Here is a 25,611-nt window from a genome sequence, read left to right on the forward strand (position 1 = left end):
AGTTCATCTTGTCCATGTGATATAGCATCTTGCACAACGGGCGAATTAGGAATGAAAGTGAGCCGATTTTGACTACCAAAGATAAAAGAGTTACACATGAAGCATATTCCTTACGTTCATTTCACGAACAATCCAAAAAATTTAATAAAAAAAATAAAATAAAATAAAATAAAAATCAGTTTTGTTGTTACAATGTAAATATGCTATAGTGTTAATACTTTAAAATTTACATCATTTAGTTGACAACAAATCCGTTGTAGTCTAGTTGGTTAGGATACTCGGCTCTCACCCGAGAGACCCGGGTTCAAGTCCCGGCAACGGAATACTATTTTTGTGACTTTTCCATATGAAGGGCGACATCTACAGTCTGCCTTGTTGTGAGTTATCTCTTGGTAAGCTGGCCGTTAGGTTGCGCACCATGGTTGTTGCCAACAGGATCCCCCATTCCGATAGGTTACTAGGCTGGCCGTGAGGTCCAAAGTTGTATAACGTATTCGCTCGATTAATTTATCAGTGCCGTTATTTGAGTCAAAAACTTGGGTTGTTTTAATGAGCGTTTGGAGTAATTATGCAGATGATTTAGTATTTAGGAACAGATATATGTATTCAATAGCCCGTCCATTAAACACCCAAGTGCACCTACCTCTATGTAAATCCCAAACATGATTATAATCCCTTAATTTGCGGTTAAGAATGCATTCATCTATAAGAGAATAACTTACATTGTTTTTTTGGTAAAATACAACTCCGAGTGGAGAACCTGATTTGCCATTGAAAACTTTGCTATTACCACAAGAACAACCAAGTGACAAGAAATCTTTAGTCTCCAACCCTCAATGTGGTTGGGAAAAGAAAACCGTCTCACTGTATCAAAATTCCATTATATAGACCAAGGATCGTTCTACTGTTGGTAAAATACAACTCCGAGTGGAGAACCTGATTTGCCATTGAAAACTGAACTATTACCACAAGAACAACCAAGTGACAAGAAATCTTTAGTCTCCAACCCTCAATGTGGTTGGGAAAAGAAAACCGTCTCACTGTATCAAAATTCTGGAAATATGTCCAAACATGAAAAACAAAGAGGGTATACTACAGTTTGGAGCTGAAAAGAAACGAAAATGAGACGACACATGAGTAGGTTCCTAATTCTAGGAACAAATGCACTACAGGAAACCTGGATAATTCGAAATACAAAAATTCAAAACAAAAAATAAAATAAAAAATAAAGCACATACTTTTAACCTGTGATGATTACAATAGGAATGAAAGATATCCTGACTAAAACCTGCCGCCTGAAACAACTGATATATTCTCACAATTTATATCGATTGTGCCTTGTGTATAACTTAAAAGAGTCAATTGGGCTTCTTGCTCTTTTTATTGTCTCAAACCTCGAAATGCCTCAAAACACCCCCAAAAGAATTATATATGTCCACATTTATCTTCAGGTAACTTAGACCTGAGGGCACTCGCAGGCATATTAAGGTTAACAACTTAAGAACCCAAGATATTCACTACTCCACACCCGTTGAACTTGTACAATGAGGACAAATCCTAAAAAATGTCCATCAAGATTGCACAGCCAATCTCTGAAGATGCTCAAAGAACACTTGAAGACTAACATCATCTGTGAAAATTACATCTGACACAGTGCCCATCTCGTTGACATTGTTGTATGTCGCTGATGGGTTCAGCTTTGCCAAAAGAAATCTAGCCTGTTGATCATTGTAGACAACAGTAGTACCAGTTAAATAATTGCATCACATCTATACTATATATTAAAAGGCGTTCCTTTCAAAGGAACGGTACCACGTGGCACTCTTCAATGTATATGCACAGTGCCACGTCACTATCTAAAGTATATGCGCCACGTAAGCTTGTCACTTCATTTAACAAAATAAATTATGCTTTGAGCGAGAATCGAACCCGTAACCTCCATAGTACAAAGGTCATACATTAACAACTCAACCAACTTTGATTAATGTTATAAATTTCACATAATTAACATCATATATTAAGTAAATTAGAGGTTATATAATTAATTTAATTTTCACAAGATTAGAAATTAAATACATATGAGGTAAAAAAAAAAAAACACCCGAAACAACGCCCGAACCACTAACTATACAAATAGTCGAACATAATTATCAATTTAAAGAAGTACAAACTAGCAACCCGGGGCATCGCCCGGGCCACACACTAGTTTACTATACTATATATAGACGATCTTACTATTGCTTATTGGTTAATACAAGTATGGTGATCATGGGACATTGGGGTCAACTGTATAATTATTTAATATATTCAAAGATAAGGGGATTTAGCCTTTGAAAGGAACAATAAAACTTAGAAAGAATAATGGTAATATCTTTCACCTAGATCAACATTTCTTAATACGATGTGTCGCTATAAGAACTGTCTATCTCATTTATTCCAATTTACAAACTCTAATCTATTTGGAAGAAATGGCAGCTACAGCGAAAGGGAAAACATAGTACAAAGCTTCTAGAGCTCCCAAACATCAAAGAAAACTATGGCTAAAGACAGAACCTTGTCAATCTGCCAGTCATCTAAATTAAGGTAATGACATAAATAGGCAACAGATGGAACACTAAGAATAGGATAGCCTTTTAGCCATGGATTGCAGGGTAGCTTTCCACATCTACTGATTATTATTACTTTACAGAATGAACAACCTTGCCTTCCAATATATACATACCACAGTTTGCATCCAAAATCCAGAAATTAGCAAACACTGGTACAAAAGATAGAAGATCAGAGAAATGTACTGACCTGAGAACCATGCTGATCGCAAACAACCAATCTGGGAACAGGGAAACGATCATGGATGATCATTTGAGAATCTTGAATTGGAGCTTCTAATAGTTCTTTGAAGGCCTGAAAAGTAAACGATAAAAGAGGTTGATAAACAACGGTCTGCAGAATGAGAGATCACTGGCACAAGATAAAAAGAAAGCACCAGAAAATATGTTCTAATTTCTGGAACAGAATGCTGGACAAATTTACTTTAAGGTAAGCTGTTACTTGGACAGTACTATCTCCACCCAATGAGGCAACGATATCAAGTTATTATAAGAAAACACAAGTAAAAGTTCTCATTAGCACTTAGTTAACTACACTGCCCCACCCTCTACCTTGGAAAAAAAAAAGGACTCGTTGCATGGGACCAATTGCATGAAAGACCCTCCATGCAAAGAGAAAACTTTGAGACCACACTAAAATCCATCCAAAAAATGGACATACCTGGTATTCAGGTTGATTCTGGTATCCCAGATTACGCCATTGAGCGACTGTCATGCCATGGAATATAACTACACTGAAATAGGAATCCAGCAAAAGTATGCGATCAGCTGCAATAGATGCCACATCTAACAATGCTGGAGACGGAGGCGAATGCATGGAATATGAAATAAGTGATGGCTGAATCATCACAGCTGCATTAGTAATGTTCTCACGGTTCAACAGCATGCGGAAATAGGCAGTTTCATCAGGACTATTGTTAAACACCTGTTGCAAGAAAACAAAATATAATTGAGATCTGTACAAAAATTAATATAAAAGACACAGAACCACAATTTAGTACCTGCACAAACTGTGATCGTCTTAAATTGAACAAAAACTGAGGGAACAAGGAAAAACAAGGGTTTAATGTAAATGATGATGGATCATCTTTCCGGTAGTCACCAAATTTGGAGCAAAGACGTATTAGATTCCGATCCAACCACCGTGTAGCATCAAATCCTTCCTGCAACAAGACAACTTACATCAAACCAAAGAGCTAAAAATAGAAGAGAAAACAATTAGAGTAACAGCAAATAAGATATTAACAGAAAGATAAGGAGGAGAGCACAGATAAGGGTTTTGGCATAGGTAACAATCACAGAAAGCATACAATACAGCAAAGAGAAAGCTGAGGGAAAATCTGAGCACTAATGGATCCATGATTGATCCAAAATGAACTAGCTTTAAAATGTCTAATGGTTTTAGTGCAGCTTGTAAGCGAAACGGGAACTACTGGAAGGAAATGAGAAGCCCGCATGAAAGAAAACTAAGTCCCTTTCAAATAACAGCGGGATCGGCAAGATATGTATTACCAGATACAAGCCTTTGTATTGGGAATAAACAAGCAGTTAAAGGACACAGAGACAGCAAAAAGAGTACCTCCATCTCCATCTTATGTGAACATAATCTAGCCATTACTACAGCAGCAGTTTCTTGATCAAATCCTTGTACAAGTTCCTGCAAAAAAGAATGCTATCTCAATATTTGCACCTACATTTCCAAAACACATAGCTCCAAAAAGCACTGTAACATAATAAAATATTAAAAGTGGCCTGCACTGAAGTTATGACAGTCAGGACATCCAAACCAATATAAAAATTTTTTAAAAAAATAAAGAATAATGCTCTAAACTACTAGTTACTAAAATGCTTATGGAAACTGATAACTCACAGATATAGCCTATCATCGTTACAAATAGTAACTGTCAAAATAAATGAACATAAAAAGGAATGTATCAAAAGTCAAAAACTAACCACAACAAACCAAGTCAAGCAGCATCAGCTGTAACTGGCCAACACACAAAAGGAAGAGATAATAATTGCCTATTAAACAACTTATATCCATTGCAGATTTAAAGTTTCTCTAAATATTGAGATAAAATGTGAGGGATGCATTTATTCAATTTACTCTATAGCTGACTATAAGTAGCAAGATTATAGACTATTGATAGAGCAAAAGCTACAACAAGTCTGGCTCTCAGATTTTAACTATCCTTTGCTTTGGAAAAATTCTGTTGTACTCCCTCCGTATTCAATTAATTGCTCCACTTCTCCGAGAGAGGAGTTTTAGGAGAAATAGTAGAAAATATTATTTTATAATTCAATTGGGGTTGGTTGAAGAATAAAATAAATCTGAAAGAGCAAAAGTGGGTATAACCGCATAAGTGAAGAGAGAGAATATGAAAATATTAAAATATGATATAAGGGGACCACTAGTGGGGTGGAAAATAGTAAAATATCATTAAAAGTTTCCAAAAAAGGAAATGGCGCAATTATTTAAATATGACCGCAAAAGGAAAGTGGAGCAATAAATTAAATACGAAGGGAGTACAGTATAAGAGTTGATGAATAGTTTCCAAGTTAGAGATACATGTTATTATTTCAGAAATAGCAAATTCATTAAAACAGCCCAATAATTACTAAGATACTTCCTTTATTTTTTACTTTCCAGTTGCCACCAGATGAAAGGGGACAGAATCCAAGGAAATGTTGAGGGAGAAGAGGGGCATATAGTCCATTTAATTAACTATCTTACTTACCCACACCAACCCCTAATTTAGCCACCACCTTCCTTCCTTCCCCTACTTCCCTTACTAGTGTTACAACATATCATCCACCACCACCATCACCGACCAACCTTCTTGCCTGAGGTTAAATATGTAAAGCCTTCTTTTCCTCTCAGATCTGTGTCACAAACAGCCAAGCCATTGTTTCAAAGATTACTCATTTTACCCTTCTATGACTACCCATCCCTTCAACCACCAGAAGCAGTGCTTCTCATTGTTTTATCTCCAATTTAAATTAAGGGATTTCATCCTTCCAATCAAGATTCAACAGTTCCTTTGATTTGGTATTCCGTTGTTCACTTTCAGGGGAAAAAAATAATAATATATATATATATATATCAGTATACTGAAGAAATTAATCAGTTTCTCTTCTCTTTCTCTTTTTCCCAATTAGAGGGGTTGTGAAAGTGGTGGTGAGGCTGTAATTTTGGGAGAATGATAGCAGTACAGTGATGTGGGATGGTGGTGGTGAGTTTAATATGTGACAGTAATTTGGGTGGTGGTATTCGAGGGTAAAGATGGTAGTTTGCTTACATCAATTATTTTTATAATGTGGGACTTAAGTGATCACGTAAGGACAAACGTGAGATTTCCGCATGTAACAATCACCTAATTAAGTAATGTTGCAAGTAATATGACAATTCCCATAAAACCCATAAAAGGAAATTGTTGAAAAAACAGTAGAGTAAGGTTGTCATCGACTAGTAAATCTGCAGTAAGTCTCACTCTCACATTCAACATCTTATGAAGCTAAACTAGAGGTTTTGGATCTGACAATGCAAACTACCAGCTCCTTTGATATAAAGAAGCATAAATTTGTACAGGAATTCAAAAGAAATATATTAGAAATAAGGGAAGGGAGAAGTAAATCATGCAGATATGATAATTTGTGAAGCAAGAAATCAGGAAGTATGATTATAATTCTCAAGCAACACACCTCAGAACCAACAACACTCTCTACCCATCTTCTACTGACTGTAGTGATGCGAAGCATTGTTTGACAATCCGGAGTCTGATAACTGCCGAGAAACAAAACAGTTAACAGTCAGATAAGCTCATGGAAAAATAATTAATTCAGGGTACATGTTCAACAAAAATAATAGACAAGTATAAATCTTTTAATCGCCAAAGCAACAGACCTGGTCAGAAACTGCAAGTACAATTGGGGATTCGTAGTTCCAAAAGGATTTGCTTTTTCACTAGACGAGATATCAAAGAAGATGGTCAAATTAGTATTTTTGTCGAGACTACATAACTTCCAAGCTGTTGTATTCCCTTGTCCAATAACTGTATCGGCTACGGCAACTCCTTTCTGCAAGGATAAATAGTGATAGTGTTAGATTGCATAACTGAACCTAGTTTGCAACATTTACTGATGCTACAAACCTTGGCATGTGAATCTTCCAGAAATTATCAAGTTGAAAATAGAAACAATAAGTAATATACAATTAACACTCCAGAAACTTTAAAGGAAGCTTCAAAGTATTCAGGCCAAACCTTTTCTAGTGATGTGCAAGGTCCAATAGCGCCTTGAATTTTGATATCCTTGGAACAATATATCTCAAGCGCGCCACTGGCGTAATAAAAAATGACCAAGTATCAGCAAAATTAGAAGAGTGGATTTAATAACGAATGTATAGGCACATTACAAAAAAAAAAAAAAAAAAAAAAAAAATAAAAATAAAATTGAGGCCTAAGTAGCACACACAACACAAAATAGGAAAAGAACACTTAAAACCATAAATTGATCATGTACATATAAATACTCCCTCCGTGTTTAAATAAATTAACGTTTTGACTTTCACGGAGTTTTAGGAAAGTTAGTTGAATTTATTAAAATAATAGGTAGTGGGTTTAAGTTTGAGAAGAGATTAGAAAGTAAGGGGTTTTGTGGGGACCATTAGTTAGTAGTAATTATTAAAAAATAGAGAAAAATTACTTAAAAAAAGGAAAGGTTTCATTTATTTAAACACGGCCGCAAAAGGAAAACGTTTTATTTATTTAAACACGAAGGGAGTACACATTTTTATATATAAACAAATAAATAAAACCATATAACAAGGGAAGACAGCCACATGAATTGGAAATATTGGCTGCAAACCCTAACGCAAACTATCTTAAACCTACACTTGATGTTATCTTCTCAGTCTTCCAGGAAATACTTCTCCAAGAGCCCAATGGACCAGCCGCCTGAAGTTCATACTTCAGATAACAGCAAAAGCAAGTGGAACCCAAGAGCAGGCAGCTGAGTCTATGACAGTGTTACCCAATTCATGGTACAAGGAACAGGTATGGGAACACTAATACCCGGGATGGGGGAGCGGATTAGTGAATAAGGTAAAACTGGTCTGTGATGTTCACAAGTAACAATTCAAGCCAACTGAATGATTGCCATCTTCCAATATGTCTTTTTTAGCAGGTAATGACCATCACACTACACAATCAGCTCAGCCAAAAGCGCTCTGCAAAAAACTCCGCCTTAAGCACTCTTCTTTAAATTTGCTTCCCAGCCAAAGCAATTCAAAAATACTACATAAGTCTCCACATTCCGCAATATGCAAACTCGTATAATTTCTTTCTGGTTGCATGAATATCCACATCGACAACATGACACACCTTAGCAGCTAATCTAGAAGCAGTACACAATCCAGCATAATAAATACCCAAAATCAAAGACATACGTACATTAACAACAGCCAAATATCGAAATTCATAATTTGACTAATTTCTCGAGGTATTCACTCAAAATCCTTGTCAATCTATTGACAACAATTCTCTTGTTCAGATACAAAGAAGCACTTAGTATGAATCTCTTCAAATAAAGCTTCTCAAATATCAGTAACAGGGTAGGCAAGTTCAAAAAAAATTCAGCACTGATTCACCAATATCATAAGTGCCCCAAAACAACACAAATCCCCGCATAAAAAGGAATGAAATATGTTCTTCACTGCCAGTATTCTTAAAGTCACAAGTACAAACTAGAATTCAGCACAAAGGAACTATTAATAAATCCAAACATTTTGTACTTAACCAAAATCAATTACAACGTTTCTAGTTGCCTTTCTTGGATGACAATGACCCAGCTGTTTAGGCTCAATATTTCCCCTTCCCTTGGCACTCAGCAATAACAGAATCATTAAGGAATATAAAGAGGTTCAAAACTTGACCATTTGCTGATAATTATATATGCAACATTTCATGGTTGACCATCTTCCTAGATAGTAGATAAACCATCCATTGTTTTAATCACTTTTAAAAGTCTCACTACAGTCAAACACTGCACCACCAAGGGATAGAAAAGCTTAAAACAAGCCATGCTAGCATGATTCTATCATTAAAGCAGAAAAAATTTGCCACAATCTGGAATGTTGGCATCCCAATACAAGTAATCAGGAAAGTTTGTTTACCTCCCCAAAAGCCACAAGACTATCTAAAACAATTCTGTTGCATAGAAGACAGAAATTTTCACATAAACAGCAACTTTGGTTCAAGAATTTCTAAAAAAGGAGTAGCACAACAAAAAGATAACAGGGAAAACACCAGATATAGCAACACATAATTGTTTAATTTACAAATAAAAAATACATACTTAAAGCATAAACCAAGAGAATGTTCTCCTTCCTCAAAAAGGCGCTTGAAGGAGTCTTTGAACACTGAGTGACCAAAACTCTCTGATAGCACAACAAGACCACCAGTATTTTCAACTGCAACCTTCATCTCTGCCACTCCAACCTTCAAAGTATTGTGATTCCGTTAGTGAATAAATTGCAAAATATCACCAAAAGAATAGAAAGTTGCATGTACTGATATATCATTCACCCAAATTTAAAAGGTTCTTAGTCGCTTACATCCTACTTGTGAGCAATAAGATTGTCTTAAAATGTAAGAGAGTTCCAATACTTACAACCCAACAAAAATAATACACATAGCCGTATGACAACAAAATAGCAATTGAAATGCCTATGTCTAGCTTTACTATGTAATTTATAAGTTATAGCTACTACAACAAAAATAAGATGGAAATAATGTCCTTTGGAAAATAATCTTTTACAAACCTTGGGCTGAAACTACCATGAAAAGACAAAACATAACCTCAGTCACATACTCACATTTCTATCAAGCAGACCATCCAGGCAGAAGCCAAGATAGCATACTGTATAGAGGTAGCAAACCAACATACACAACATGTTCAATGCACTAAAAAAGATCAATACAAATATTTTGACATATGCAAGTCTTATAATGCCAGTAAATCAATCAGAGAGGAAAAAATATAATACATATATAGGTATGACAACAAAATGACAGACCTGATCAAGCGCAGAGGCAAAGAGGTCCAAGACATGACCCTGGCTAACAAGCTGTTTTCCTAAACTATCATAAAATTTTACAGCTTTTTGGAAAAAGGGTGCAGCATCTTTATCAAGATCCTTGTGGGAGCGAACAGGCTCTGACAAATCTTTGGATACAATCTGCAAAAGAAACAAAAAAGGCAAAATAAAGAATCAGTCAGGTTTTGAATCACACAGATCAAAGTAAAGCCCAGTATGCATAATGCATCGGTAAATAAAAGGATATATATATATAAAACATGCTTAGACAAGACTCGATATAACTTCTTAAGTACAAGTTGCTTTTCCTCCCCCACTGAATGACCCAAGTTTTACTTCAATATAACCACAGAAAGTGTTTCTTGAGAAGCATTAGCTGTGGACAGAATTAAAATCAGAGGTGGAGCTTGGGTAGAGTGGGTAGCAACAGCAAGGTACTCCCCCCATATCAATTATAATTATCAATAGTTTACTTTGTAACCATATATCCAACACATGGGCTGGCCCCTTCAAAACTTTTGAAAAAACAAAAGCATATTGAACTTCATATTCAATGAGAAACCCACAAGTATCGAAAGCATGACTGGTTTCCAATTCCAACATAAAGCCCACTGAGACAATAATCTTTGAAAAATTGAAATATGAAAATAAACCCCCTTAACTATTTTTCTTTTTTCTTTTTTTTTTTAACTCTCTTTTTCACTCTTGGAATTAGTACAGTGGCATTGAGAGAATAAAAAAATTATATTCAGAAAATCTTCAACTTCTGCGTATCAACCAGACAATATAGCGAACAGGCAAATAGATCATGATAGAAGCCACAGAAGCAAACCTATTAATGTCACTATTTGAGACAAAAGGGTAGCACTGAATCAAAGAAAATGCATGATGTCTTACAACTTGCAAAGCAAACATACCGTTCCTGGCCCTTCTGTGCAAGGACCACCCACCAAAGCAATAATCCGAGCACCAGTTCCTGGTGAACAGGCTCCAAGCAACCCTGCAGCCACATTCAATGCCACACCGGTGCATCGCAATGCTCTACTACCAGGTGGAACAGGCCACTGGTCTGTTTGTAGTTCATCCAGTAACTAAAATTCACAGACACAGAAAAAAAAATTAGCACATTTCAAGCCCCACCCTAGACAATCCACCAAAAAGTCAAAAACTAATGGTGCTCACTTAATTAGGAAGAAAAAGAACATGTGCATAATGGAAAAATGAAAAGTTGAAAATTGTTAACTTGACAAGAACTTACATAGCTTGGACTCTTCATTCATCACAATTACCAATTTACCGCTGTCAGATACTCAACTCTTCGACTATGTAAGACAGTCAATTTAGAACCAAGAGTGTGCAACATTTTTACAAAAACGACTAAGGCAAGGAGTTTGTTACAGCCCATGTCTAATTCAAGTCCAAACGACTATTGATTTCAAAAAAAATAAAAAGATTACAACTTCTCCCATCAAAAGAGAGGGATCGCCGGGTAAAAAGGATGCAATCAACCAAAGAGTCATGATCACTTCCAAAATATGTGCTTAGAATTTTCTCACTTCCTAGATATCACTTAGAATCAACTAAAACTAAAAGAAGAGTAAAACACTCTCAAAAAGCAATATGCACAATCAAATAAAAAATTACACTGAAAAACCTACACTTGCAAATTATACATATGAACTGATCAAAAATCAATACTTGGTAAAAAATAATATGCAACTATCTAGCAATAACATATATCAACAGCCAGAACCACTCATCATGCTACATTGGAGAAATTGAACTAAATCAGATCACTGTAAAACGAACATCATCATCATCAAATATAAGCAAAACAAGTCATTACTCAATTATAAGATCTTATACTACACCTACATTGCATAAATCAACAACGATTCAATCATCATCATCAATCCAAGATGATAAAACTCACCGCATTAAGAGTATACTCGCAATCGGAAGCCGGCAACAGGAACCGATTAACACCGGGACCAGGCAATCCATTCTGCACAACCGGCTGTCCTCTGGGGTACCCACCAGGGCCAGCAGCACCAGCAGGTCCAGGTCCACCACCTCTCCGCGACGACGGACCCAATCCAAGCTGATCCAACACCTGATCCTTAGCAATCTCCTTGGAACCCCTAAAGATGTAAACTTTATTCATATCAGAGAACCCCAATTCATGAACATGCACCTGAGTACCATACGAAATAAACCCAACAAGAGCATTATCCGGCAACGACACAATCGCCCTTCTCAACGCCGATTTCACAAACCCCATCTCCTCTTCAATCATACAAGTATCAAGAACAAAGAGATAAACAGGAGGAACAGCCGCAACATTCGATTGAGGCGCATGTGGGTCCCCCGGATTTGAGGAGAGAGAATAAGCAATTGTGGTGTACTGAGGGTAAAGCTCAGCAGGAACATTGTGCTCGGAAACGCCGGAATAGTGCGGCGGAAAGTGGTTACGCTGGAAACAAAAGGGGCAGATCCAGATCTTTGCGGCGAAATCGACGCGGCAAAAGGGGTTGAGCGCAGCAACGCAGGTCTTACAACGGAGAGGTGCGTAAGGTAGAGTGGGAATTTCTGGGTGTGCGCGGATCGGAGCGATTGATACGGCGATTGGGATCACACACTTCGATGCTTCGACTTTTGTGCGAGGCCAAGCGTTCCATGACATTCTTACGCCGTCGATTCCTTCCGGATCTGCGGCCGCCGGTGGTGGAGCTCCGCCCATCATGTCGGGTGTCGCCATTGATGATGATGATTGAGAATTGTGGTTAATTTTTTCGGGGAATTTTTCGGGTTTTTTGGGGATTTTTTCTGGGTTTTTTGTTTGGGATTATTGATTAATTTGGGGATTTTTATTTTTTTTTCGATTTTTTTGGTTTTTCGGGACCCCCGGAAGAAATGGAGGTGAAGAGGGTCACAGAGGATGGATGAATGAATGATGATGGTGGAGGAGAGACGAAGGAGGAGGAGAGGTGAAGAAAGAGGGGAGAATTGTACAGTATTAAGGAAAGTCAATTTTGGCATTTAATTTCCTTTTATATATGTGTCTATAAATTGATACGAAAGTTTAATTACAAGTAAAATTAGTTGAGGGGTGTTCGTGTATTTTGTAATGGGTTAATGGACTATAACTAACACATGGTTATAAAACTTGTGTTTTGGAAGTTTTGATTGAAAGTCTCGAGTTTGAACCCTAGATGGACAATGACAAGTTTTTCACGTCTAGAAGGCAACTCGACTCGTAAATTTTGAGTAGTTGTGATCTAATTGATCGTTTAGGTTTTTGATTATCAATTGATTCAAAACTAATGAAATTGTGTGGGTTTTTATTATTTGTAAAGATCTCGTTATAGAACTGACTTGACTTGAATGGCTCGACCCAAACCCTCATAGTACCCCGAAACTACATGATCGAAAATTGACCACACTTGAGCCTAAGTTGACTCAAAATTGGATGACCAAAAGTCCAAAACAAGCCCAACTTGAACTATCACGACCAAAATCAAATGTAATTAAAATGAATTAAGTTCGCACAAAGGATAATTTTCTATAGATTCGAAATTAGTCTAATCCAACCCATTATATACCCGTTCTAAGCATCTTTTCATTTAAATCAAACTCGTCCTGCACCCAAGTTGAACTACTCGTCTTCCACTTCTACGTAAGCTCATTTGTTTCAATGGCCTTGTTTGGTAGTTGGTTGCTGGATGTTTCTCTTGGTTGGTCTAATTAGTCTAACCAGTTGTTTGTATTAGTTTTTTAAGTTGGCTGTTTGACTATTGGTTATTAATAAATATGTTTGGTAAATGTGGTTGTTGGCTACTGGTTGTTTTATGTAAAAATTATCTTTGGGGATAAAATTACTTTTTTGTCCTTACTATTCACTAATTGTATACAAAAAATAGTGACAAGTAATAAGGATTAAAATGTAATTTTACACATGAAAAGCAAACAGGCAACACCAAAAAGCTAGTAAGACTAGCTTTTAATTAGTTTTGGTGGAAAAGCTAGCTTTTCAGCTAGTTGAAAATATCAAACATATTTTTAGTTGTTTGACCAATCTAAAAAGTCAAAAGCCAATCAAAAAGCTAGCCAAAAGTCATTTACCAAACATGGCAAATTTTTTTAGTTTTATGCATATCAAGAGTAGTTAGTCAACCAACAAATAAAAAGAATGTGATAGCACATTGTATTTATCCCAAACCATACTTGTGTTGAGCTTTTTAACCATTCAAGAGAAGGAGACGTACGATTCACCTACTTTCTTTAGTTATCAAAGTTTCTCTTATCTAAATTTACCTTAGCTTTTATATAAACTTATCAAAACTTATTTGACTTATTAGAATTTATTTTATATGTAAATTGAACTTAGACCGATCTCCCTTAAATCATCATACTACGTAAATTATTTTTCCTGAACTTATATAATCGTCACTTACTTTTTCTGAAATAAATGAAAATATAGAGAGTAAAACATGTCTTTATTTCCACCAGCAATATATTCATAAAAATGTTCATCTCAATCCCAAAACAGGGTTGAAGCATGCATTAGTGGCATTACCATGCAAACACTATTCGTATCATTTTTATTTTTTTATGATAGAAAGGTACACGATATTAGTAATCTCCCTATCTTAGGGAAGACTACTAAAATCTAAAAGCCTCTCTATCTCAGGGAAAGACTAATAGATGAAAGATAAAAGAAAAATATATAAAATTAAAAAACATAAAAATAATAATAAAGACCTATGCTAAAAAAACAAGCTTCTTAAAGAAGCTAAACAAAACTTCTCTAAGATGCTAAAATGTATAGCTACTCATAGAAGTTAAAGCAAACAGCTAATGAACCAAACAACCGACGACATTCATGAAGCGGTGGGTCGCAATACCGGTGAGGCGGCAAAGAAATCAGTGTCGATCTCAACTAGGATCTGGCGTTGAAACACTAGATTGTCGGCGAGGATGATCAAGAGCATAGGCAACTAGAAGCGGAGGGGCAATCAGCTAGCAGAGAAGAAAACAAGGCAGAGAGTCAGAGACACTTAGACTAAGATATTCTAGAGGAAACTACAACAGTAATTGTTAATGGGTGTTCCGTGTCCATGGACATGTTAGAAAATCTCAATTTTAATTTGTATAGTATTGATAATTTTGATGGTAGAAATTAAATATGGAAATAGTTAAACCATGATGGAAAAATAATATCGATTAGACGATTATATAGAAAGGATAATTTGATTGGAAAATCAAACTCGATTGTGCAACTAACCAATCTTTTGATTCAATGATATACCTTTTTTTTTTTTAGATTTTACCCATTATAGAGTAGTAATAATTTAAATATTCATGGCTATATATTTATATAAAGAATGTTATTATAGACAACAACTCTCTATTTTAACAAAACGAAAGTAAAAGATCAATATTTTAAACGAAGGAATGGCATCAAAACATCAATCGGCAGTTATTTGTCTCATCATCTATAGGTATTTCATCTACGGTAATCAAATTATTAATATATTCACCATGCTTAATTTTCTTTATGCAAGATGTTTCATGTGGTAATTGCTTCTTGATCTAAACAAATCAATTTTAGTTTTTAGTTCTCCCTTCGTTATTAATGATCAAACTTTAAAAATTTGATGACTTATATAATTTATTTATGCATATGAAAAAAATACTACAGAGTATCACGCAGGGCGTGTAGTCAAATTTGATTCAATTTGTTATTAAATCATTTTAAAAATAACTTTAACTCCATATTATGAAACTAAAAATATTAATGATAAAGAAATTACATTAACAAATCAAATAAAATGTAAATAGGAAGATTTTTAAGGAAATGACGGAGTGCAAAAAATTAGTAATCAATTTTACCTTCAAAATGATGACGTTGATGACTTAGCTTGAAGATCTTATACCATACACCCATCTTTTTCTAAAAAAAAAAAGTTTATGTAGGAATTAGCTACATATACTCTGTGATTGAGTTTTATATTTAACTTATATATTTACACATTGTTATAGATGTATTTCTTGTTAATTGAATATATATTAGTAATAATCTTGGATAATAAATAAAGTCGACAATTGATGTCTTAGGTAAGGTGGATTCAACATGGAGCAAAAATTGCATATTCGTAGGGCCATGCAAGTATCAAGATGAATGTTTGAAGAAATGCAAAGCTTCGGGCATCATAACATATACGTTTTTCTGTGGACAAGGGCCACATTATCCTAATGAGTGTTGTTGTGAGGGAGGTTATTTATTTCCCCCTTCACATAACTAAATGAATGATTTTTCTTGATCATTTTGGGTTGTGATTAATAAACTTACTTATGTCTTTAGATAAAGGGCTTTATGAGACAATTTTTCTTAAGAAACATATACTCGTTTAAATTTTGTCTATGTGAGTCTGTACAATAGTTTTTTATGTACAACTATTTCTACCTTGAAGTAAATAATATATTGATTCAAAATAACAAGTATATAATATATAATTAGAGCTATTTGTTTATCCATGTGTTTGTATGATGTGTGAGCACTTAAATGGTCTTGTTTTTTTTTTTTTTTTTTTTTTTACGAGACACTTAAATGTTCTTGGTTGTACCTAAGCTAGAAATATAGTTACATGTTGAAGATTCTCGTAATTCACATACAATAATTACTTCTGTTTAACGTACGTCAATCTATATATGAGCATAATATAGCTTCCATTTGTAGTGATGTTCACTTTTTGTAATTGTGTATGTGTTTACTTGTTGATAATGAGATACTTAAATTCATATACAATTAATTCTTTATTTCTTCTCACTTACACTAATACTTGCACATAACTTTATATGCATTGCAATGATTCCGTCCAAAACTTCACCCGAAAACACAATTTTGTCATACGGAATCAACTAATCAACATATAAGCACTCTTTTTAGGAATAGTATTTCTTTCATTTGATGACAATAAAGACACTAAGGGAGAGTATAAAGATGGGCCAATAAACAGGGGACCAAACATACTCAAAGGAGTGGTTATAAATTGCCCAACAATACAATTAGGTCTGGTGAGCTAAATGAGAGTAAAATTTTCAAAAACTCTCGCTAAAAATGAAACAAAGTAGATTTGTAAAGAACATTAAGCAATGAATTAATGAGGAATGTCGCATAAAATCACTTAGGAACAAATAAACTATATAAATAGTTCAAAATTCTAAGTGTTACCGTATATGTGGTGTGAACTTAAGGTAGAGCCATCAAATTGAGCTAATTAGAACTTACACCCGGTTATATGTAGTTCTACATGCATGGAATCAGGGTACAATAATATTGATACTTTTTTGTGATAAATGTACATGCGTATCAAACAAAAACACTAATATTATATATTAAATAAAAGCACAAACATAATTTTAAAAGCACATTAATAATAAAATAAAAGCACATAAACAACAATAAAAATAAGAATGAATAATAGTATCAACAGCATAAACAACATAATTATAAAACTACACAACAATTATAAACAAAACATATCATTACAAATATGAAGCACATTATAATAATATATTCCGTAACAAAAACACAATAAGTTATGCCATACGAAATAGTTCTACTTGCTTGGTTACATACTTACATGTAGATTTACATATAACTTGATATAACTTCTATCATTGATGATACTAATTTATTAAAAAGCGTTCCTTAATAATATATGTGTCATGTAGCACATTTTTCAAACGCTGAAAACATGTCATATCATTCATAATCAACAATGTTACGTGACACATGATACTGCACCTTTCTCAAATAGTAGAAATGTGCCACATCATCCACAATCAAACTTATCATCTTAGCCAACATTTAGTTATACTTTTATATATAATGTTTTTAATTATATATCTAACTTTATTAGGGTGTTTATTTTATATAATTTTTTGTATTAGTTCTTCTATTTTTTAATAATATTTATTATATCTCAATATAATAGTTATAATAATGACCCTGAACATTGTTCGGTCCACACACTAATTTTGATCTTATCGATTAAATTGGGTCTATGGTGCTTAGCAAATGACACGACCCCTCAAAAAATGACGTGTTCAACATGAATGCATGCAACACTCCCACATGTACACAACCGTCAAACGTAGTACGGAGTATGATTTATATGAATCTATGAGTTAGCTAAGTGAAGTCAGCCAATTATACATTGAAACTTGAAAGTGATTATTAGGTAGAAATTAGAGTGTCAAGAAATACCATTTTAATTTCAATTTGGTCGAGCAAATCTTGCAATTAGTGATGGCTCAGGCAACATTTACGGCTCATGACCAAGAAATGGAGTACTTCCCGCTTGTGAGCGGCCATAAAATACCGGCGGTGGGATTGGGTACTTGGAAATCTGCTTCTCAAGCTAGAAGCTCTGTCTTCACTGCCATCGCCGAGGTATCATGTTAAAGTTGTGATAAAGTTATTATGGTATGTGCGTTTTTAAATACTTGCAACATTCGACTATATGTCTATACTAGTTTAGATCCCGTGTCATGCACGGTTATTTTAAAGTTATTTATAATTAACTTAAATAATATTAAATAACACATATTTTCTGCCAATGCACAACTTTGAGTATCAACATCTTTTAAAAGGATCGATTTCCATGGATGTGGCTAAAAGAATTCAAAATTCCTCAATTGTTCCACTTTTTATCAGAATTCCCTATATACCATCCACGTATCCAACCTCTAAAAATATGATTTTTTTTTTCCTAGTTAAAAGCAGAACCGTAATTGACCCTACATAAAAACCGCTAATTGAATTAGCAATTTTACCTTGCATAAAACCGCTAATTTTATATTAAACCCACAATTTTTTGTAAGGTGATTTTTTACTCAAATAAACCGCTAATTGAATTAGCGGTTTTATATAAAGTAAAATCGCTAATTCAATTAGCGGTTTTGCTCTACATCCCTAAAAAAAATAAAATTATATTTAAATAGGATAGATGACATGGACGATATATAGGGAATTTTTATAAAATATAGTGTAATTGTGGAATTTTGATTTCTTTTAACAATATTCATGGAAATCACTCTCTTTTAAGTGCTCCAAAACGTTTGGATTTTGCACCGTAAAAACAACACTTGGATCAATGCTTGTATCTGATTTATAAATAGAATTAAGCACCTTCATGAAGTGCTTGTATGTGATTTATAAATAAAATTAAGCACATTCATGAAGTATATGTTATCTTTTTTTTTAAAAAAAAAGGACAAACAAATATATTAAAAAAATGGACAAACAAATATATTAAAAAAATGGAATTTTTTGATGGATTAAAATTTTACCAGAAAATGGCAGATATCATATGTAGTATATATGAAGTATATGCTAATATGGTTTAGATAGCTATTGGTCGATAGATCATTAATGTTAATATAAATTTTAATTATTAGAAAATAAGGGAAAGATATATAAAAAATAAAAAAAAAACATATTGGAAACAAGAATTTGGCAAGTCAAAATCACAAATGAAGTAACACTTGCTTAATCAGAAAATAATACCGTTAATTAATATGATGTAACTATCTTTTAATAAGATAACTAGATGATCTCGTGCCATGTACGGTAATTTTCACTATTTATTATTAGTTTAACAATATATTTAATTATAAAAATTATCTAATTGCATGCGAAATAAGATGAAAAATTCGTAATTACAAAAATAAAAATGAAATTATATCATACTATAGAAAATCGTGGGGGTATTACATGCACGACTAATATAAATAATTATAGATTACGTCACAAAGTTATACTTAAGAAAATATTATTGCATAGTATTAAATAAAAGAATAATATTTTTGTTGAATGTGGATAAATGGAATATAATTACCAAATAGTAAAGGAAATATAATTTCATAGTATTGAATATTCTTTAAGAAGCTTTGGAAAAAAAAATTATCTTGGAGGGAAATTTTTAAAAAATAAAGGACATGACACATGTCATTCTTGGTTTCTCCTTTAATGTAATATATAGTTATAGTTATAGATTTCTGTGTTAAAGTCATTTTGATGCAATATAACGTAAAAATGTTTTTATTATTTCATACTATAAATTAAATCCATTTGTGTGTAATTGATCAGAAAAAAAAAAATCATTTTAAACAAATAATATTAATATTAGTAATAAGAATCTTTAATTGGTATTATAATATATAAATTTATTGTCTTAAATAAGTTGTCAGTTAAAAAGATATAAAAAGAAAAATAAAGTTAGAATAACATTATTTTTGTAAAATGATTTTTGGAGGGAAAAAACGACACCAGGAAGTGACATGTGTCATTCCCGGTGTCTGTTTTAGTATTATGTTATTATTGATGATTGAATCATATTAAAAGATAGGTACATTAAAAGATAGTGAAGCTACATCACTATCTTTTAATAAGATACTTAACCTCTGGGCTTGGCCCACTTTCTCACCAAGAAAAAATAAAAATAAAAGATACTCAAGCTTGCGTCATAAGCTATAACAAAGGAGATCGAATTTTTGTAAAAATTATCCTAACCAATTTTATTTTTATGTAAGTAGAAATCATACATATTTTAGCTAACATATTCATCATACCATATAACTAATATATAAAGCTTAACTTTTAGCCAACAAGAGACAGTGACACTTGGCGTTTCAATTTTTCGCCATAGATTATAAAATTAGATTATAACTCTCATTAATAATTATCTTATAAATTTATGTTTTATATGTTATAAAATTTGATTTAAAGAGTACTTCAAAATAAATCTATTTATTATATATTTTATCAATTGACATAAAATATAATTTAGTCATTATTAAATATACAAAGTTGTACGATTAATCAAGTCACACAATATAACAAAACGTCCGTACAATTAGCCAGGGCACGAGATATGGCATTCCAATTTTTCATAAGTGTCATGCCACGTAGGTATAGGTAACAACTAACTGATTGATGTGTATAATTTATTTGTGTATATAATTGTTTATATTAATGATATGTTTTAAAATCTAGCATATAAATAAAAAATTTATCTTAAATTTAATAAACAACCCGGGCACGGGCACAAAATTAGTTACTTAAATATAAGGATTTTATAATAAGTAAGATATTACATGAAAAATATAATATTTTCCTTACAAATTGAATGGTATCATTTAAGTTATCATTGCCTAAAAAACAACAATTTTATTTATAGATATTTACAAAAAAAAAAAAAAAAAAAAAAAAAAAAAAAAAAAAAAAAAACTAAGGACACGCTAGAAGATGACACGTGTCATTGCTGGTGTGTCTTTTAGTATATATATTTATTTATTGATGTTTAGAAAATTAGCTAAAGTTGGTTAATTAGTTTATGCTTGAATACTGTGTGTGTAGTACTCCTTATAAACCTCTTATGAGTTTTGTAAATTTTATTACTGTAGGCTGGTTATATGCATGTGGATACAGCAGCACAATATGGTGTACAAGAAGAGGTAAAGTTTATAAATTCATGCTTTATTATCAATGTTACAATCAATATGATACATATTACATATTCTTTCTTCCTACTAAAATTGCCCCAAAATGAGTTGTTTAAAAGGTTTTTTAAAAGGAAATGTGTGAGGATCGATGTGATTTTTTATTTTTTCTTTGTTTTTATCTCTTTCTCTTTTGAAAAGGGTATATATGCCGGTTAGGGGCAAAATATAGATTTTTTTTTCCATGATTAGGCAAACTAAATAAGACAAAAATGAATAAATGAAGATGTACAAGGCTAACTTAGTGAGACAAAGGGAGTTATAGTATTGGATCTTGGATTAAAAGGTTGGGGCTAAGGTTTAAACTCCCACCCTTTTTACATGTATTTTGATACGTTAATTTTTTAATTTTTTTTAAAGTATATAATTTCGGCTGGCTCCCAACCTGTCTTGAGGATCCCTATAAGAGGGTGTGGTTCATTGTATTAAAATGGATTGGTATGGAATCTTTAAAACCTATACTAGTGTAAAGTTGTTTGGATTTATTGTTATAATGAATTCTATACTTTATTAATAGAATGAATTGTGAATCTTGATCGGGGGGAGAGGTAGGTATGAGATTCTATAAGTATAGGGTAGAGTTAGAACTCCTTGGGTATGAGATTCCATTATTTAAAAAACTCAACCAAACAAAAAAATAGTTGGAATAATATCTAACTCCATTCCAATTCATTTCAAAAGATCTAACCAAACGATTTCTTAGAGGGATTCTCCACTTCTTAGCATAAGTATGTAGATGGCGGACTCAAACTTGAATTGTGACCTTAGGTCACAAGTTGAGCTCCCCACGGCTACCATATTTACTAAGCTTGCTTAGTCAATGAAGATTCTTTAGCTATTTTTAGTATTTGGAATATTGTTATTATACTTTGTCCTATCTATTACATACGAAGTGCATATTAAAGCTACCAATACTACTATGTGCTATCATAATGATATTGTATTACGGAGTAGGTGTTTTCCTTATGAGGAGAGTTGTTCTTCCATACCTTTTAAAAAAAAAATCTTTTCAGATCACACCTTTGCTATTTATGCACATGTTCATGTGGCAGGTTATTAGGTGAATCTAGTATGTCAACTTAAATTCTTTTATCAATCTATAATTTCCCCAGGTCGGTCGTGCACTTAAAGCAGCCATGCATGCAGGCATAGAGAGGAAGCATATCTTTGTCACTTCAAAGCTATGGTATCTTCAAAATTCTGAGCCAAAAACTTAATTCCCTTCAATATGGTCTAGTGTCTTTAACTTCCTCAGCTCCGTTATCTTTATTACTCGTATATATTACTTCTTTAGTCTTATCTATCACGCATGTAAATGTATAACTTTTAACAATCAATATCTTTAGTTTTCAACAAGTAAAATTGTTAAAAATTAAGTATAGAGTACATACTATAGGTCTATAATAGAATTTCATATTTAGGCGGTTTTAACAAGATCACAGTACACGTGCTACATTTTTCTTTACATATAAATCTATGTGATCATATCATAATATGGAACATATATAAGTCACATGGAGTAATCTAAGGGGAGTGCTAATTGTATCATGATACCATGCAGGTGTACTGACTTATCTCCAGAAAGTGTTCGACCTGCTATAAACAATACTCTTCGAGAACTTCAGCTTGACTATCTCGACCTCTATCTTGTAATTAACCAGCCCCATTTGATAATCAACTATTACACTACGGATTTGTAAATCATGAAATTTGATACTACTAGAGTAATTAATTTGCAGATTCATTGGCCATTTCACTTGAAAGATGGAGCTAGTAGGCCACCTAAGGCAGGGGAGGTAACGGATTTCGACATGAAAGGTGTATGGAGGGAAATGGAAAAGCTCGTGGAGGAAAAACTTGTTAGGGACATTGGTGTTTGTAATTTTACAATCAAGAAGCTTAACAAGCTGCTTGATATTGCTCAAATAAAGCCGTCAGTTTGCCAGGTAATTAGTACCTTTGCTTATATAAGTAGTATGGTTGAAATATTCAACAATTCAACATAATTAGCTAGAGATATGTGTTGATAATTCTTAGGGGATTGATAATATTAGGTTAATTTTGTAGGTGGAAATGCACCCGGGATGGAGGAACGACAAAATGCTCGAGACTTGCAAGAAAAATAGCATACACGTCACGGTAAGGAGTGTTCTATTGATTTTCACTAATTGCAAAACCTGTCTCACCCTAATGGCCTAATGTTTGGGATGTATAATGTATATATGCTAATCCAATAAATAGGTTTGTGATTTCAACCTTATTGGATCATATTCATAATCTATTACTGTACATATTTGTGGAGTGTCATGTTAGCAACTTAATTGGAAATCACAAAATTTGTATTCGTACATGTATTATTTCGAAATGGAGCCAAGCAAGTGCATATTTACATGTCTTTTGTTGGTGGTAGGCATATTCACCGTTGGGGTCACAAGATGGAGGACGAGACCTGGTGCATGATCCCGTGGTAGATAAGGTGGCAATGAAGTTGAACAAGAGCCCTGGCCAGGTTTTGGTCAAATGGGCCTTACAGCGAGGAACCAGTGTTATACCAAAATCAACCAACCCTGATCATCTCAAAGAGAATGTTCACGTCTTCGATTGGGTAATACCCGAGCAAGATTTTGAAGCTCTTTGCACCATTAAAAACCAGGTACAATATACATTATACTTCGTAATACATTTTGCCAATTTTTTTTATAAGGTATTGTCAATTGTCAATATAAAGTCTTTAAACATGATTATTAGAGAAATTTTTCAATATATCTCTAGGATACTTCATCTAATAATGATCAATATTTGTGAATTGTACAGAAGCGTGAGTTGGATGGGGAAGCTCTGTTTGTTAACAAGCGTGATGGACCATTTAAGAGTGTTGCTGATTTATGGGACCATGAAGATTAGAGCATCGACTTTTTCTGTTTCCTTAAATACCCTCTAAACTTTAAGTTAATTGTTCATATGCATGAGTTCATCTAGAAGAGAGTCATGGAGCTAATAAGCGACATTCAATTTTTGCGGGTTTATATGCATTGCAATAAAATGTGATATATGTTGTTGAACATGTAAGTACACTCACAATCTTTAATGAGATAAAACCAATTAATAATTGAATATTTGAATGTAGGTACACTTGGAGACTCTTTCTCTAAACTTTTTCTTTTCTTTTCTACACCCTCTCCATTTTAAATTAACACAATTAAACATAGTCAAACTTGAGATGCATGAAATGATTTAAATGCGTAAATTTGACCTTTGACTACAATGATACTAGTATACTACCTTTGTTTTAAACTATTTATAACGATTTGACGTAAAGTATGAGTAGTCGAGTAGAAAATATCTTATTTTTGCAAATAATTTGAAACGAAAGTAGTATATTGTATATAGTAGGTGATTGGTAAAAAGCGAGCTAATTGAGACAAAATTAGTTAATTTGACCAATATTAACTAGTTAATTTGACTACTGTAATAAGCTAGTTGGGGTGTTTGGTGGGGAGTTGATTCAAAAGCTTATTATTCCATCAAATAAACTCATTTTCCATAAGTTATTATTTGGAGGAGCTTATTTATACTTAATTAGCTAGTATATTACGGTGAAAGGTGTCTTCAAAACATTTTTACGGTGAAAGGACTATTATATCTTTACTTTACCACAATAAAGTATGTCAATGTCCTTACTAGTCATTTAATTTGTGTACTCAAACAATTTAAAAAAATAAGTTATTTATCAAATACCATCTTTATGCAACCGTTAATATACAATCAATTAGTCAAATCAATTAATAAAATAATTAATTAGTCAAAATAAGTTAACACGATTGGATTCACCTTTTCAGCTTTCAGCTTTTCACCAAACATGATTACTATTAACATTAGTAAGATTCACTCCATTTATTTCATAATAATTGACGCTATAGATTATTTATCATAAAACTTTGACCATTTGTTTTTGTTGTTACATATATTAAAGTTAACCATTACTTCATTTATTATTTTTTAATTACTGCTTAATAAAGTTTCTTATAAACGAAAAAAAACTTATAAAGACCCAAAAATTAATAAAAAGTAAAAAATTATTAATTGGAAATTTATAAAATTATTAAGTATTTGATTTTGAAAGTTACTTAATTGTAATAGAATATGATTGGATAAATTATTTTTTACCCTTTTTTATTTAATATTATAGTATAACCTAAGAGGGGTAATGTCTTTTTAGGTGAATACCATAGTCTCCCCTCAGCCTACACAATAGATATTCAATTGAAAGTGGAATACAATAAAAAATGGAGTGATCTCTTAAACCGTCAAGATAAAGCACTGAAGATGTAATTTTCAATT

General features: G+C 33.0%; 2 protein-coding genes, 1 long non-coding RNA gene and 1 other non-coding gene across 4 annotated transcripts; 2 read left to right on the forward strand and 2 right to left on the reverse strand.

The window, feature by feature from the left end:
- Window positions 1-250: 250 nt before the first annotated feature.
- Window positions 251-323, forward strand: TRNAE-CUC. The gene has a single exon. It is a non-coding gene; the product is annotated as a tRNA-Glu (tRNA).
- Window positions 324-806: 483 nt separating this feature from the next.
- LOC110730402 (protein transport protein SEC23-like) lies at window positions 807-12,862 on the reverse strand. Its single transcript, XM_021910199.1, has 12 exons — window positions 11,636-12,862; window positions 10,620-10,793; window positions 9,682-9,843; window positions 8,961-9,103; window positions 6,869-6,944; window positions 6,511-6,683; window positions 6,309-6,390; window positions 4,186-4,263; window positions 3,608-3,769; window positions 3,268-3,531; window positions 2,797-2,901; window positions 807-1,718 (listed from the first exon to the last, which is right to left on the reverse strand). Exons 1-12 carry the CDS (start codon window positions 12,458-12,460, stop codon window positions 1,572-1,574), a joined length of 2,391 nt encoding a protein of 796 aa, XP_021765891.1. The 5' UTR covers window positions 12,461-12,862; the 3' UTR covers window positions 807-1,571.
- Window positions 12,863-14,274: 1,412 nt separating this feature from the next.
- Window positions 14,275-15,736, reverse strand: LOC110725818. The gene is made up of 2 exons (XR_002512232.1): window positions 15,595-15,736; window positions 14,275-14,721 (listed from the first exon to the last, which is right to left on the reverse strand). It is a non-coding gene; the product is annotated as an uncharacterized LOC110725818 (long non-coding RNA).
- A 2,177-nt stretch (window positions 15,737-17,913) lies between these two features.
- On the forward strand, window positions 17,914-24,392 carry LOC110730407 (aldose reductase-like). The gene is made up of 8 exons (XM_021910214.1): window positions 17,914-18,160; window positions 21,175-21,225; window positions 22,383-22,456; window positions 22,832-22,919; window positions 23,010-23,216; window positions 23,338-23,409; window positions 23,681-23,923; window positions 24,085-24,392. The coding sequence occupies exons 1-8, from the start codon at window positions 18,017-18,019 to the stop codon at window positions 24,172-24,174; spliced, it is 969 nt and encodes a 322-aa protein (XP_021765906.1). The 5' UTR covers window positions 17,914-18,016; the 3' UTR covers window positions 24,175-24,392.
- Window positions 24,393-25,611: the final 1,219 nt, after the last annotated feature.

The sequence above is a fragment of the Chenopodium quinoa genome, unplaced genomic scaffold (genome assembly GCF_001683475.1).
Source record: "Chenopodium quinoa cultivar QQ74 unplaced genomic scaffold, ASM168347v1, whole genome shotgun sequence".
In the NCBI taxonomy this organism is placed as follows: Eukaryota; Viridiplantae; Streptophyta; class Magnoliopsida; order Caryophyllales; family Amaranthaceae; genus Chenopodium; species Chenopodium quinoa.

What these genes read in the sequence shown, in the direction of transcription:
- LOC110730402 (XM_021910199.1), bottom strand. Translation starts at nt 12,460, where the DNA reads ATGGCGACACCCGACATGATGGGCGGAGCTCCACCACCGGCGGCCGCA. An exon ending in GCACAGAAGGGCCAGGAACG is followed by an intron (nt 9,844 to 10,619) that starts GTATGTTTGCTT and finishes TTTCTTTTGCAG; the next exon opens with ATTGTATCCAAAGATTTGTC. An exon ending in CACATAAGATGGAGATGGAG is followed by an intron (nt 3,770 to 4,185) that starts GTACTCTTTTTG and finishes GTCTTGTTGCAG; the next exon opens with GAAGGATTTGATGCTACACG.
- LOC110730407 (XM_021910214.1), top strand. Translation starts at nt 18,017, where the DNA reads ATGGCTCAGGCAACATTTACGGCTCATGACCAAGAAATGGAGTACTTC. An exon ending in ACTATCTCGACCTCTATCTT is followed by an intron (nt 22,920 to 23,009) that starts GTAATTAACCAG and finishes ATTAATTTGCAG; the next exon opens with ATTCATTGGCCATTTCACTT. An exon ending in TTTGCACCATTAAAAACCAG is followed by an intron (nt 23,924 to 24,084) that starts GTACAATATACA and finishes TGAATTGTACAG; the next exon opens with AAGCGTGAGTTGGATGGGGA.